The sequence below is a fragment of the Cervus canadensis genome, chromosome 19 (genome assembly GCF_019320065.1).
Source record: "Cervus canadensis isolate Bull #8, Minnesota chromosome 19, ASM1932006v1, whole genome shotgun sequence".
Lineage (NCBI taxonomy): Eukaryota > Metazoa > Chordata > Mammalia > Artiodactyla > Cervidae > Cervus > Cervus canadensis.
In genome coordinates this window covers 45,836,415-45,850,302 of record NC_057404.1, presented here as the reverse complement: position 1 = coordinate 45,850,302, position 13,888 = coordinate 45,836,415, and the positions used below count along the sequence as shown (strand labels likewise).

Genomic DNA, 13,888 nt, shown 5'->3' with positions numbered 1-13,888 from the left:
GGCCAGTTCTCTGTGAAATATGGCTGATAAATGCACAACCTCTGTTTGGATTCATGTCCTCGGACACATCTGCCTTCCTGCTTCCACACTTTTGATCTCACCAGGTGGCTTGGCTACAGTGCTTTTACTTCTATCACCCAAATTTCATTTGTCTTTGAGAGGTCAGTAAATTACAGCCTGCAGGCCAGATCTGGCCTACTGCTGATTCTTGTAAATAAAGTTTTATTGGGAAATATCCACACTCACTCGTTTATGCATCGTCTGTGACTGTTTCTGCACTATTTGTGCAGGGGTGAGTAGTTGCAGCAGAAACCCTATAGCCTGAAAAGGGTAAAATATTCACTCTAGCTCTTGAAGGAAAAAGTTTGCTTTTCCTCGGCAGCTTCACAGTGTATTTTCTATAAGTCAAAATAATAGAATTCCTGGTCCTTTCCCAGAAATGAAGGCAGAGGACTAGAAAGAGATGGAAATCATAGTATTCTTGCCTGGAGAATACCATGAACAGAGGAGCCTGGCAGGCCACAGTCCATGGGGTCACAGAGAGTTGGACGTGACTCAGCAACTAACACATGCACGCACAGGCATCCCAGGAATGAGGCTAGAAAGAAATGGAAATCATAAGTGTTAATAGTAAGTTTCAGTCATTTTGTAGGTAATGTCCCATTTTCAAACACAGTTGAAACTCTGATCTTTGGTAAAGCATTCAGTCTTAAACTAAGCCATAAGAAGTTATAAGTGGAAAGGTAAATATTTTATACCAGTTAAGGTGTGACAATAGGGAATGCATTGTCCTTTAGGAAATGGGGATGAGAATGTGAAAAATTATTGAAAGTTGCTATAAGTATCAGTGGGCTGAGGTCCATAGTAGCCCATTATTCTTTTTCCATCCTTGATGGAAAATTGATGGAGGAAAATTTAATAGTGATGCATGTTGGGTTATGTTTGTTGGGACAATACCTTGGGAGTGTAAGCTTCCAATGGATCAGTTACTCCTGTTACATTGTTGATCCATGTAAGTTCTCTAGTGGAGAAACCAGATGGTAGGGATGAAAATGCAGTCTGCAGCTACAGACAGTTAAAGCCATTTGGGTAATTCATTGATAAATAGTTATAAGGGATTGAAAAGACTGGAAGTTTAGGAAAAGCCTGGTAATACTGGGAAGGAAAAAATGGGCAGACCAAATGATCACTGCATTTCTGAATGGACCTGATAATAAGGAAATAATTCTACCTGGAAGAAATTTTGGCAGTAAAATCCTTTATATGCTGCTAATGTAAACTTTTAAGAAGTCATTCATCTTAACTTTATCTGTTAAATGTCCATGTGGAGCTAGATTAATTCTTTTTGGAAAGGAAGCCTAGGTAGGTGAATTATTAGAACCTGTGAAATATGTGTATTTGAGACAGAATTTATTTTTTATGTTTCCTTTTGCGCATCCTGTCATATAAATAATCTTGCTAAATGGCGCTCTTACAGAATGAGATTTGCCCTGCCTGAAGTCTAGGAATGTGGTCATCACACACCTGAGATGTATTACCCAGGGGTTCTGTTCACGGTTAGGCACCTGTTCCTCATTAAGAACATCGAAGGCTGCGTGTCCCAGCGCAGAGCTAATGCACCCTCGTCTTTAACACTCACTGGAGTGTTCATCCTGGAGTAGACCTGGAGCCACCAGTAGAACAGTGGGTTCAGTTTTCCTGCCAGGAACTTTTAGATGTGGTGCTTTTCTGTTTGCTTGTTAAAGAATGAATTGTCTTAAGGAACTTAGATTTATTAAGTGACTGCAGTGTGCATGCACTCACCGTGCTGGGTACTGTATATTGTCTTCATAACAGTAAGTTTAGTATCACCCCACTAGGAAGATGTCAGAAGTGAAATTAAGACCTTAAAGACAGTCCATGGTTAAAAACTAGTAGACTTGTGATTTGAAACTAAATATCCTGTTCCAAAACAATGCTTCTTCCATGTGTATTTTTACTCTTAAAAATTTTTAGAGAAAATTTCAAATATATGCTACTTATATTTGTTAAGTAGATGCATTAGGCTTCCTTGGTGGCTCAGATGGTAAGAATCTGAAGTAACACTTTAAAGTAACACTTTACTTTAAAGTAAACACTTTTTTTTTTAACACTTGCATGAGACAAATGTTCAGGGCTGGTGCACTGGGAAGACCCAGAGGGATGGGATGGGGAGGGAGGTGGGAGGGGGGATCAGGATGGGGAACACATGTAAATCCATGGCTGATTCATGTCAATGTATGGCAAAAACCACTACAATATTGTAAAGTAATTAGCCTCCAACTAATAAAAATAAATGAAAAAAAAATAATAAAGAAGGAAAAAACTGAAAAAAAAAAAAACATTTTAACACTTTAAAGTAACACTTTGCTTTACTTTTGTAACAGTATGAATGAGTCCCCATTTACCTCCAGGCCAAATTCAGTTGTACCAACTCTTGACTAATCTTGTTTCCCTTGTGCTGCTGCCTACCCCACTGCATTCCTGCATGTTATTCTGAAGCACATCTCGGACCTTATGTCATTTCCATCTAAATATTTCAGAAAGTATTTAAGAGTTAGGACTTTAAAAATAGAGCCGTGATATCACTATTGCACCTAAATAATAATAGTTTATTAATACTATCAAATAGGCTTCCCCAATGGCTCAGCAGTAAAGAATCTGCCTGCAATGCAGGAGGTGCAGGAGACTCAGGTTTGATCCCTGGGTCGGTTAGATCTCCTGGAGGAGGGCATGGCAACCCACTCCATGGAAAATCCCATGGACAGAGGAGCCTGGTGGGCTAAAGCCTGTGGGACAGAGTCAGACACGACTGGGTGACTGAGCACACACACACTACTATCAAATATCTAGTCAGTGATCATATTTCTGATAATTTCATAGTAGTCACGTTTCTTGTTTTTATAGTTTGAATTAGGATGTAAGTAAAATTCACATGTTGTAGTCAGTTCATATGTTTCCCATCATAATTTTTTACCTGGTTTTTTTAACCTTTTGTTTTGAAATAATTTTTAAAATCTACAGAAAAATTATGATAGTACCAAGAGCTCCTATATATTGTACCCAGATCCTATAATTGACATTATGTTTATTTGCCTTTTCATTCTCAGTTTCTTTGAAAGTTGCAGACACAATGCCCCATTACTCCTTAGTTATTTCCACGTGTATTTGCTGAAAGTAAGGACAGTCTCCTGCCTATCCTCTGTGCTCATCAGACACAGAAAAATACACTGATATGAGACAGTCTAATCTGTGTCCTGCCCTCACATCACGCCATCGTTCCGGTTGGTTCTTTTACAGAACCAACGATGACAGCGGAAATCTTCTCTTTGCCACCTTTCATTCCCACTTCAGGATGCCAGTCGTGTCTTTAGTCTGCCTCATTCAGAGCAGTCACTTACTCTCTGTCGTGTCTTTCACAGACTCGGCATCTCTGAAGAGTACCTACTCTTTACTTTCTCGACTGTCTCTGTTTTGGTTTGTCTGCTGTTTCCTCATGATTAGGTTCTGGTTACACCTTTTCTCAGGAATCCCATGGGAAGCAAGGCCGAATCATTGGCACATCATATTTTGTGGCTCACAATTTTGATTTGTCCTCTTACAGATGAGTTCAACTTTTTTAAAAGTTAACTTTTTGCATTAAAGGTCATCTTTACCAGGTTTTTCCTACTGTAAAGTTAACAAGTTATTTTGTACATACTAACAAGTATTTTGGGGGAGAGATTTTGAGACTCAGTGAATATCCAGTTGTTATCAAATTTTTATGTTAGCTTTAGCACGCCGCAAATACGGTGATTCTGTCATTCTGGTTACTTTTATTAGTTGACTTTCTATACTGTGAGTTAGAGTTTCCACTTCTTCACTGGTTTTTTCATTTATTTTATTCTGTCTGGATTCATAGGCTTCTCTTTTACTCCGTGGTTTTCAAACCATTAGTTATGATTTACTTTGCTGTTTAGCATGTCCTTCGTTGGCTTCTGGGGCTATGTCCCTTGACACGTCCTGATTGCTGTATCCTTTGACATGTCCTCATCCTTCTCTGAGCACTTCCTTCTTTATGGTACAAAAGACGATCCGTCTCATGTTATACTTTCCATGCCTGCCCCAGAATTGGCCGTTTCTGCCAAGGAACCCTGGTTTATTTAAATAGGGGGTAGTATTTAGGTTGCAAAATTTGGGCTTTAGTTTTGCTCTTTGCCACTGGGTGGTCACTGCTTGTAGGACCTTTCAGTGGTCAGAACCAGAAGGTAAGCATGTATACTCACACAAATTCATATCTATCCCTGAATACATCTATCCAGACAGCTGAAAACCGTGAGGCAGGTCATCCTGATATTTTCAACCCTAATCCAATACCATGTGGTCTTTCCTAGCCTTTCTTCTTTTGGGTATTTTGGCCTTTCCGCTCCTGCAGTCAGAGTTCTGGCGCCCATATCGTCAATGAATTTACTTACTTGCTGTCCTTCCGTGTGTGTATGCAGTCTCCCGGTCAGACGAGCCGGCTCCTCAGCCCTGGCTCCCCGACCCCACTCAGGCAGGCATCTCCTTGGCCCGGGTGCTGCAGGCTTGTGCTGGCCCAGACTGCTCTTCATCTCTTTCCTCCCCGTGGTCCAAGCCTCAGCTACTTGCCCCCAGCCTCCCCATCAGTGCAGTAACACATCAGCCCAGGAGAAGGATTCCTGAGTGCTTAGTAACTGTCTCTGTTGTTCTTCAAGGCTGTTTACAAAGAATGGGTAAAGGGAAGGGGAGAGTGGGGAGAGAACTAAACTTACTGATGAGATTGAGGCCAGAATCACAATGCAGGTTAAATGGAACAGTGGTAGTGCGTGCGTTCAGGAGACATTCTTTGTTGTTTTTTGGAAAGACTGGAGTATGATAATTAGGAAGTAAGATTCATTCTTGGTCTTGGGCAAGGGGAGTTCGATATAATGGCTAAAAGGGATGTTTTGAAATCTTTTGATATCTATACTTTGGAGTGTTTTCAGAAGGACAGAAAAGCTGTGATATCACCTCTCCTCCTGTTTCCTTAAAGCAGGGTAATTTTAGATAAGTAGGTAAGTAAAGTCGTTCAGTCATGTCCGACTCTTTGTGATCCCATGGACAGTAGCCTACCATGCCCCTCTGTCCATGGGATTCTCCAGGCAAGAGTACTGGAGTGGGTTGCCATTTCCTTCTCCAGGGGATCTTCCCAACTCAGGGATCAAACCCAGGTCTCCAGCATTGCAGGCAGATGCTTTACCATCTGAGCCACAAGGGAAGCCCATTAATTTTAGATACTCACATACTTGTATCAAGACTTCTTTTTGTACCTTATGTCCTGCTATTTCTTTGGTGTAAACCCACCTTGTTCATTTATAAAAGGTAACTTGAAAACTTCATAGCATAGTGATGATGCTCTCAATCTTCGAATGTCACAGTATATGTCCCCAAAAATCTCCTGGTCAAGTAGGTGCCATCGTTTTCTTTCTGTGCCTTTTGTTGCTGTGATAGGAGAGGGTTAGAATTGAGAATAGTCTGGGGATATTATACAATTCAGCTTAAAATTGTTAGGGAAGGGGAAGATGTTCTTCTCTGAGTCTAGATTAGGTTGACATTGCATGATGATTTATCAGATATTATGAGGGCAGCAAACACAGAGCTCCTCTTACTCGGTTGTTACTCTGTTCTGTAAAATTATTCTGTGACCCCAAGGAGCCATGCCTTCTGAGAAAGGTCTCCTGATAGCAAGAGCCCCATGTAGGAGTGAAGCCAGGGTTGTAAGCAGAAGATACGTAGTTAACCGCTTTAATTTATTCAGCACTTTTCAACATTTGAGTAATAGCAATGGTCCTTGTAAGGGATATTGTTGTTGCATGGCTCAGATGATAAAGAATCCACCTGCATTGCGGAAGACCTGGGTTCGGTCCCTGGGTTGGGAAGACCCCCTGGAGGAGGGCATAGCAACCCACTCCTGGGAGTGAAGAATCCCATGGACAGAGGAGCCTGGCGGGCTATAGTTCACGGGGTCACAAAGAGTCAGACATGACTGAGTGACTTAGCACACAAACTATAATCCAAAATCTAGACCTGGCATCACAAAACAACTGGATAGCATTCCAGTCAGTTAGAGTAATCAGTATAAAGAGCTTATTTAGATTGTAAGTAAATTTTCTAACCCCTACATTTCTCTGTCTTTCTTTAATAAAGGACTATCTTAGATCTGATGACGGGATTGACCTGATGGGTTATTAAGGCATAGGCCGAGAATTTATATGCATTGCAGCCTGTTGAATTGAGATGGGTTCGAGCCAGACAGTCTTGATTTTCATCCTCAGATTGCCCGTGAATGCAGGAAGTAATTGTTATAAGTCAATTACTATTATGTGACACAGCCTCCGGCTTGTAAGATTTGTAAAGTAATAATTACTGTATCAGCTTGCCTTGAAGTAAGTGGTCAGAGCAGTACATGCTTTTCCCCCAGTTTCTGATTCTGCGCATGCAGGTTTGCTTAATCCTGAGCATCAGGCTTCAAGAAGAATTGCTTATCTTTTGGGAGGCAGCATTAGAAATGTGCTGTTCTTAACGCTGAAATTCTCTTTCAGATGCTGTCTTTGCCTTTCAACTACGCAACCCAGTGCACAATGGCCACGCTCTATTAATGCAGGACACCCACAGGCAGCTTCTGGAGAGGGGCTACCGGCGCCCCGTCCTGCTCCTTCACCCCCTTGGTGGCTGGACAAAGGATGACGATGTCCCTCTGATGTGGCGGATGAAGCAGCACGCTGCAGTGCTGGAGGAAGGAGTCCTGAATCCTGAGACCACGGTGGTGGCCATCTTCCCGTCTCCCATGATGTATGCTGGACCAACTGAGGTAGATAGCTTTTAAGATTTGCTCTGCAGCAGTGTTGAAACCACTCTTACTAATGCAGCAGGTAGCCACAGCAGACTTATCTTAGGATGTTTCCCCTGATCACAGATCTGTTCTGAGCATGAGGCTGGAGTACTCACCTGCTCTGTTGGGGATGCGCTCTAGAGGTGGCCCCCAGGAGGCAGTCTTGTTAGGACTGGGAAGGCAGGGAGGGGTTCTCTTGCTCTGTTGTGGTTTGTGATCCCAGTTGTGAAGGAGGGAAAGTTTCTTGCAGACAAAGGGCTGGGTAGCCTTGAGCCTGTGTGAAACAGGCTCTTGTCTGGCCCTCGTTACACAGGTCTGACAGCGTGCATCTTATTCCTTTGACAAAGTTCTAAGTCACTCTTCCCAGGGGACAGAATCGGTCTGATTTTTGCTTCTGGTATTTGAGTGGGAAGAAAAAGATGGTATCTTTAAAGAAAACATTCTTCATCTGTTCTCTATTGAAGGACTAATAGAGTCAGGAAATAAAATTGCTGCTTGATTTTGGGTGGAGTAGAGTTCTAGAGTTCTACTTAGCAGTCAAAAGGAAAGTTTTGAGATCTTTTTATAACCATATATAAGGGAGAAGACTTAGGTTTTTGCTTCAAGGTAGAGATGGCTTTCAAAAAAAATATTTGAATAAATAGATAAATCAGTGAATGTCCTGAAAAACAGTGTGTGAAAAATTCCTAGCCAGCTTCTTGTTGAGAGTTTAAGATAAAGAATGGAATGCACATTATTATTGCACTCTTTTTTGCTCCCACCTTGAAGGGGGATGAATTTACTTACTAGATATATTTGGGAGGCAAACCCTTTTAGAAGGAAAAGAACAATTTAGTTGTAGATACTCTGTGATAGTTTCCTTTAAAAAATGTTTTTTAAAGGAAGTAAAAGATGTTTGGCTGTTCCTTGGGATCAAGCCTAAAAAATTTTTATTGGAGCTTAGTTGTGGGGTTGTATACTCTTTATCTAAGAAATACTGACAGAAAATTACAGTAACAGCAGGCTAAAAGTTTACAGGGTATTTGATTCTTCTCTTGGATCAGCCTGAATAACATATTAGAAGACATGAGGTAGAATTCCTCATAATCTTCTCTCTTTGTTGGTATGAAATATTCATAAGAATTGGGTGCTGAAAGCCATTTTATTTTCCCAGAGACCACCGTGTCTTAAGTTCTTACATCTTTTTTTCTCTATTTGTTAATATTTTATTTATGTTTTTTGCATCCATTTTTTAAGATATTATTTATTTTTAGAGTTTATTTTCAACTAGAGGATAATTGCCTTACAATACTGTGTTGATTTCTGCCATACATCAATACGTATCAGTCACAGGTACATGCACCTCCCCTCCCTCCTGAGTTATTTTGGAAATAAAGTCACAGTTTTGTCCCAGTAGTTTCTCAACTTCTTTTTTGGTGCTGTCTTCATCACCATCATTTTAAGGGAATCATTTGGAATGAAGTTTTCCAGAATTAACCAGGTGAGCAGCTTTCAATGTGGGAATGATGCAGATGAATTTAGGGGTCAGGGCTGAGTTTATCAGTAACTTCATTCAAGAGCCAGTGAGGAAAATGAAAGAATTTATCTTGGCCTATTGAGGACATATTTTGTCCCATTTGTGTCTCTGATTCCTGTCTAAAAGGGAAGGTATGACATTTTATTATCTAAATAAACTAAAAAGTGCTTTTGAGAAGGCAGCGAGGGGATAGACAAATAACAAAAACAGAAGAGCGAACACCACACGAGGTCAAACATGCAGTCGTGTCTGCATTCAAAGGGTTTTTAAGGCCTGTCATTTCAGAGCCGGGTGTGTCTCTTGAGGAAAATTCAGAGATCAAGGTGCCTAGAGGTGCCCTTGGGTGCCTGCATTTTGGCTTTCCTCAGAATCTTCCTTCTTCCAAGGCAAAGCTGACGAGGTGAGCTGGCTGCAGCAAGCCCTCCCCCAGCCTCAGATTTGACTCCTGTTGCTACATCCAAGAGCATGGTCTGGTTAAAACAATGTAGGCTCTTGGACTATTCTTGGCCTGGTTTGCCGCCTAATCTTAGGTTCGACTTCTCTGAGCTATGTTTTAAGTGCATAGAAAAGGGTCATTTAAGGCATGCACGGGGAGGTAGGACTAAATATTCTTTAAGGTTCTGTCTCATTCTCCTTAGTTTCTTACTTGTCTTATTTGCTTTTAACTTCATATTGAACTATAATATACATTGGAGAAAGTGCACATTTCCCAGGTATACAATTAAATGAAATTTTCCCACTCGAACAGTCGTGTGACCAGCACCCAGACAGGTGAAGAGACTGTTACCAGCACCCTTGCCGATCTGCATCCTGCCCTCTCCTATCCACCCCGTCCTCCCCACAGTAGTCATCACCGTCCTCACTTCTCACAGCATAGATGCGATGAGCTGGTTGGGAACTCTGGGAGGCAGACTCTGAGATGAGCATTCAGGAGGTGTGTGAGGGAGAGCTCTTGGAAGCAGCACTTGTGGAAGAAGGAGAAAGGCAGCGAGCAGAGTTGGGCTGGGGGAGAAGCTGAGCTGCAGTTCGGTCTTAGTGGAAGCCTGAGCTGATCCTGTGTGGGCTTCTGGAAAGGCCCTTCAAAGATGCTTTCAGCTGCACAAAAAAGAGTCACTTAAACCTCTGTGTTGACCAGCGCTTGGCTGCCCAGGGAGGGGGCCTGCCTCTGACCGCTGCCGCTGCTTTCCGCGGGGACAGTTTCTAAAGAGGGCTGACGGCCTGCGGGCTGTGTGCTGGCAGCCCTCCTCAAAGTGGGGCGGCAGCCCTGCTTCTCCGGGGGACCTGGGCATTGCATCTCGGCACCGAGTCCAGCCTTTCCTTGTGCTTTTATAGCTGAGATCATACCGTGCACACTCTGGCATTTGGCCTCTTTTCCCTTTGCGTACGTTGGTGAGACTCGCCTTGCTGTGGTGTGTAGTTAGTTGTACTTGGTCACTCTCTGTACCGTGGAGTATCCTGTCCTGTGACTGCACCCAGTACTGTTGATGGGCGTCCCAGTTTCTAGTTGTTTGCTATGAAGAATAGCACTGGCGTGAAGATTTTAGTGCATGACTTTTCATGGGCATCTCTGTTGGTTGAATACCTAGAATTCTAGATATTCTAGGGGTGAGCCTTTGTTCAGCTTTAGTAGATGTTGCCAACCAATTTCTAATGTGGTTGTACCATTTTATTGATACATTCTCATCCACAGTATTTCTTCAGCTAAACTTGGTTACTTTTTTCATTTGAGCCCTTTTGGTCCTCTGGCTTTATGTAACCAAGTGTCCTGTATATACTTTTATTATTTCTTAACCAACCTCTAAAATGTTTTCATTGAACCAGTTTCACTGAAGAGGAAATGGAGAAGTAAATGAATTGTATGTATATACCATGATTGAGAATATAAGAATAGCCTATTTTTATTGAGCTCTTCCGGCAGGCAAATGTTCCAAGTGCTTTATATGTATCTGCTAACTTCATCCTTAGAACGACACTAAGAGCAGGTAGATTATTCTTCTTCTCAGTTCAGAGATGAGGAAACTGAGGTGGAGGTGTTAACATGCTTATTCCAGATCATTCCAGAGCCATGGGCTCTACATGCCACAGAATGTTCTTCTTTTATCTTATCAGGTAAAATTAAAATATGTGGCCACAGATTTTTAGAAAATAGACTGGAAATAAATTCTTAAAATATCTTGTAGGAGTTCCAAAACAGTGAATTAGGATGGCCTTGGCTGACATTTATTAGAGGTAGAATCTTTAGTACAGAGCCTTTCAAACTTATTTTTCATTTGTCACAAACCAGAGTTGTGTGTTGTGATCATCTTTGTTTAATCTGTGCGTGCGTGCTCATTCGCTTCAGTTGTGTCCGGCTCTTTGACCCAGGACTGGAGCTGTCCAGGCTCCTCTGTCCGTGGGATTCTCCAGGCAAGAACACTGGAGTGGGTTGCCATGCCCCCCTCCAGGGGATCTTCCTGACTCAGGGCGCAAACCCACCTCTCTTTTGTCTCCTGCATTGACAGGCGGGTTCTTTACCACTAGCGCTACTTGCGAAGCCCTTGTTTAATCTGTGTTCTTAACTCTTTTTTTTTGGACACATCGCGTAACATGCTGGATCTTAGTTCCCAACCAGTGATCAAACCTGTGCCCCTTGGATTGGAAGTGTGGAGACCCAACCACTGGGCCGCCAGGAAATTCCCTTACTCTGTATTCTTCTGATACCTGCCTCATTGTTGTTCAGTCTCTGAGTCGTGTCAGACTCCCCGCAGTTCCATGCGCTGCAGCCCTCCAGGCTTCCCTGTCCCTCACTGTCACCTGGAGTTTGATCAGACTCGGGTCCGTCGGGTCGGTGGTGCCATCCAGCCGTCTCGCCCTGCCTTGGGGTTGTAGTCACATCTGCCTATTTTTTTTTAACTGTTGTTGTGAGAAGTAAATAGAATAAATATAAATCAGTAACACATTGCCTAGCTTGTGGCAATACATGGTAATTAATATCAACTGCCTTGAAAAACAGTAACAAACTGTTGCTGCAAGTTCTTAACATCCCTGGGATTCTGTCCCGGCATCAGGGGAGCTGCATACATCTCAAGGCTGCTCATCCATCTGTGTCAAGTTGTAGAGTTTTGATTATGGCAGAGAGCCTGGGATGACCAACTTACCTAGCAGACTCCACGTCAGAGCACAGATCCTCTGATTCGGAATATCGTTTGCTGTTTGATAGTATAATATAAAGCTCAAATAAAGAATATGAAGGCAAATGAAAATAACCATTTCTTGAATGTCTGTATATGTGCCTATCATATAAACAGATTCTTTGTGCATGTTGTATAACCTCATCCCCACAACAGCTCAGGGAGATAGCTGTTACTTCCATTTTACAGCTGAGGTTACTGAAGCTCAGAGAGACCGAGTAATGTAACTGTGTTCTGTACAAGAAAACTGAAGCTGGACGGTAATTAAAGCAGTAAAAACAGATTTTTACTCAGGAACTGTTACAACATGGGGAAAAGAGACCTAATGGGCTCAGTTGAATACATCATGGTCAAGTGGGGGTTTATAGCCAAGGAGCAGAGTGGTGGTCAGTGGCTGGAAAATTACTAGGAGGAAACATCAGAAACAACAGGCGTGGGATGGTTCTGGTTAAATTGACCTAGCGGGATCCTTGCTAAAGGCAGGACAGCCTGTTTACATATCATATGGAGGTGGTAGGGATGAAGAATTGGATCATGTATGCAGGATGGAGGGGCTGCAGAGTGACTTAGCAAGACTTTTGCCACAATTGGTAGTACAAGCCCTACAAGATGGATTCTGAAGGTCGGGGCATAGAGAACTTGGAGGAACCTGATGAAAGTTAGGTCAAGGAGGGAATCTTGGTCATATCTTAAAACCAGTAAGACGCGCAGCTGGACCTGAAACTTGAGCTTTTCTGGCTCCAAAGACTGTGTCTTCTTTTCATCAGGCTCCTTGCTGCCTGGAACCCTGTGAGGGGCCGTAGCAGTCAGTAGGAGGGCAAAGAGGTTAAAGATGCCCTGTGCATACACAGAGCTCCCAGGTTTCCTAGAAGGGAACAAAGGTATATTAGAGCAATTTCTGCCTGTAAATCTCTGGAGTGTCAGTTACATGCTAAGAGCTGTAGCTCTTGTCAGAGAGCCCCTCATCTGGTACCCAAGCAAAGGCAATTTTTAACTTCTGAACTTTTATAGAACAAACTTAAGAAATTCTGATAAACACCTCCATATTTTAAACTATTAAATATTTTAATGTTTATGACCTGGCAGGATTTAAATCGTTATATTGAGTGGCTTTTTTTTTTTTTATTGAGTGGCTTTTGAAAACTATCCATTTCTTTTTCTCAAGTGCCTCACTTGTGTGCTTGACTTATTTGGCTTATTCACAGCCTCAAATGAAGAATTTTTTTATAGTTAAAAAAAAAAAACACACAACACTCCTTTTTGTAGCTTTCCCAGTGACATCAGGACAAAGTCTGCCAGTAATGCTCATTTGCCAACTAATAATAATAAAATAAAAACAATGACTCTTCCTTTAATCATTTTCTGTAGGTCATTTAGAAGGCATTGGTACCAGATTTGTTTCTCCAGCACAAATGCTTCTCAGAATGATGAGCAGCTGTTAGCCTATTTGGTTATCAACAGGATGTCCCTGATTTTCCAGTCTGTAAAAGAGTTGATGGCTTGATTCCTAAATTCCATTTTAGGAGTTGGGTAGGTGGGGGCAGGACAGCATGTGGTGGGAGAGCTACTTCTCCAATGTTAAAAAGTTGTCCCATCTCACTAAATGCTGTAATCCATTTATATAAAGGACAAATAATGCTTTTTAAGATGTGTTACATGAACATGCTGAAAGTAAGATATATCATGAAATGTAGATATGTGTTGTAAGTTTTCTCCTGGTCTTTAAGGCATTTGAATGAAAATTAGCGGTTGAATTCTGGAGAAAATTTGTCATTATAAGCTGCCATGAAAGTTATCAGTGCAGTTAGTAAATGACTCCTTAGTAGCAACTGATTGTATTTAATTGAGCAAATGCTGTTAATCAGGGACAGTAGGAACATACTGCCACATGATGCAGTATGTTTGTTTAATTAGTCCATGCTTTACACCGATATCTGGAGCAGTAAATAGGATGTCTATTAGGGTTTAAACCCTATTCCTCCCCATAAACACTTCCAAGCCTTTAACAACTAAAGGGACAGCTCTTAGGATCTGAGCCTAATTATAGGAGCCATAAACCCCCAAGTTTTATTTATAACCTTTTACTCTCTTCGAGCTCTTTGATCATTTTGTCTTCTGGTCATTTATTTTATTAATGTTTCTGGAACAGTGCAACACAAATTCACAATCTCTTATCTGAAGTACTTGGGGTCATGTATTGCTTAATCCTGCTTATGGGCCTGGGGCATAAAACACATTAGTATTTCTTAACAAAGTGAATGTTTTTTTCACATTAATTGGGATCAGCAAAGGCTACAGATAAACTTTGTCAGT

At 41.8% G+C, this 13,888-nt stretch overlaps 1 protein-coding gene across 1 annotated transcript in view; it reads left to right on the top strand.

The window, feature by feature from the left end:
• Positions 1-13,888, top strand: part of PAPSS1 (3'-phosphoadenosine 5'-phosphosulfate synthase 1) — a 111,012-nt gene that overhangs the window by 65,005 nt on the left and 32,119 nt on the right. The window contains exon 10 of the mRNA XM_043438310.1: positions 6,600-6,868. Within this exon, the coding sequence (XP_043294245.1) occupies positions 6,600-6,868 (269 nt within the window). The remainder of the gene's footprint in view (positions 1-6,599; positions 6,869-13,888) is intronic.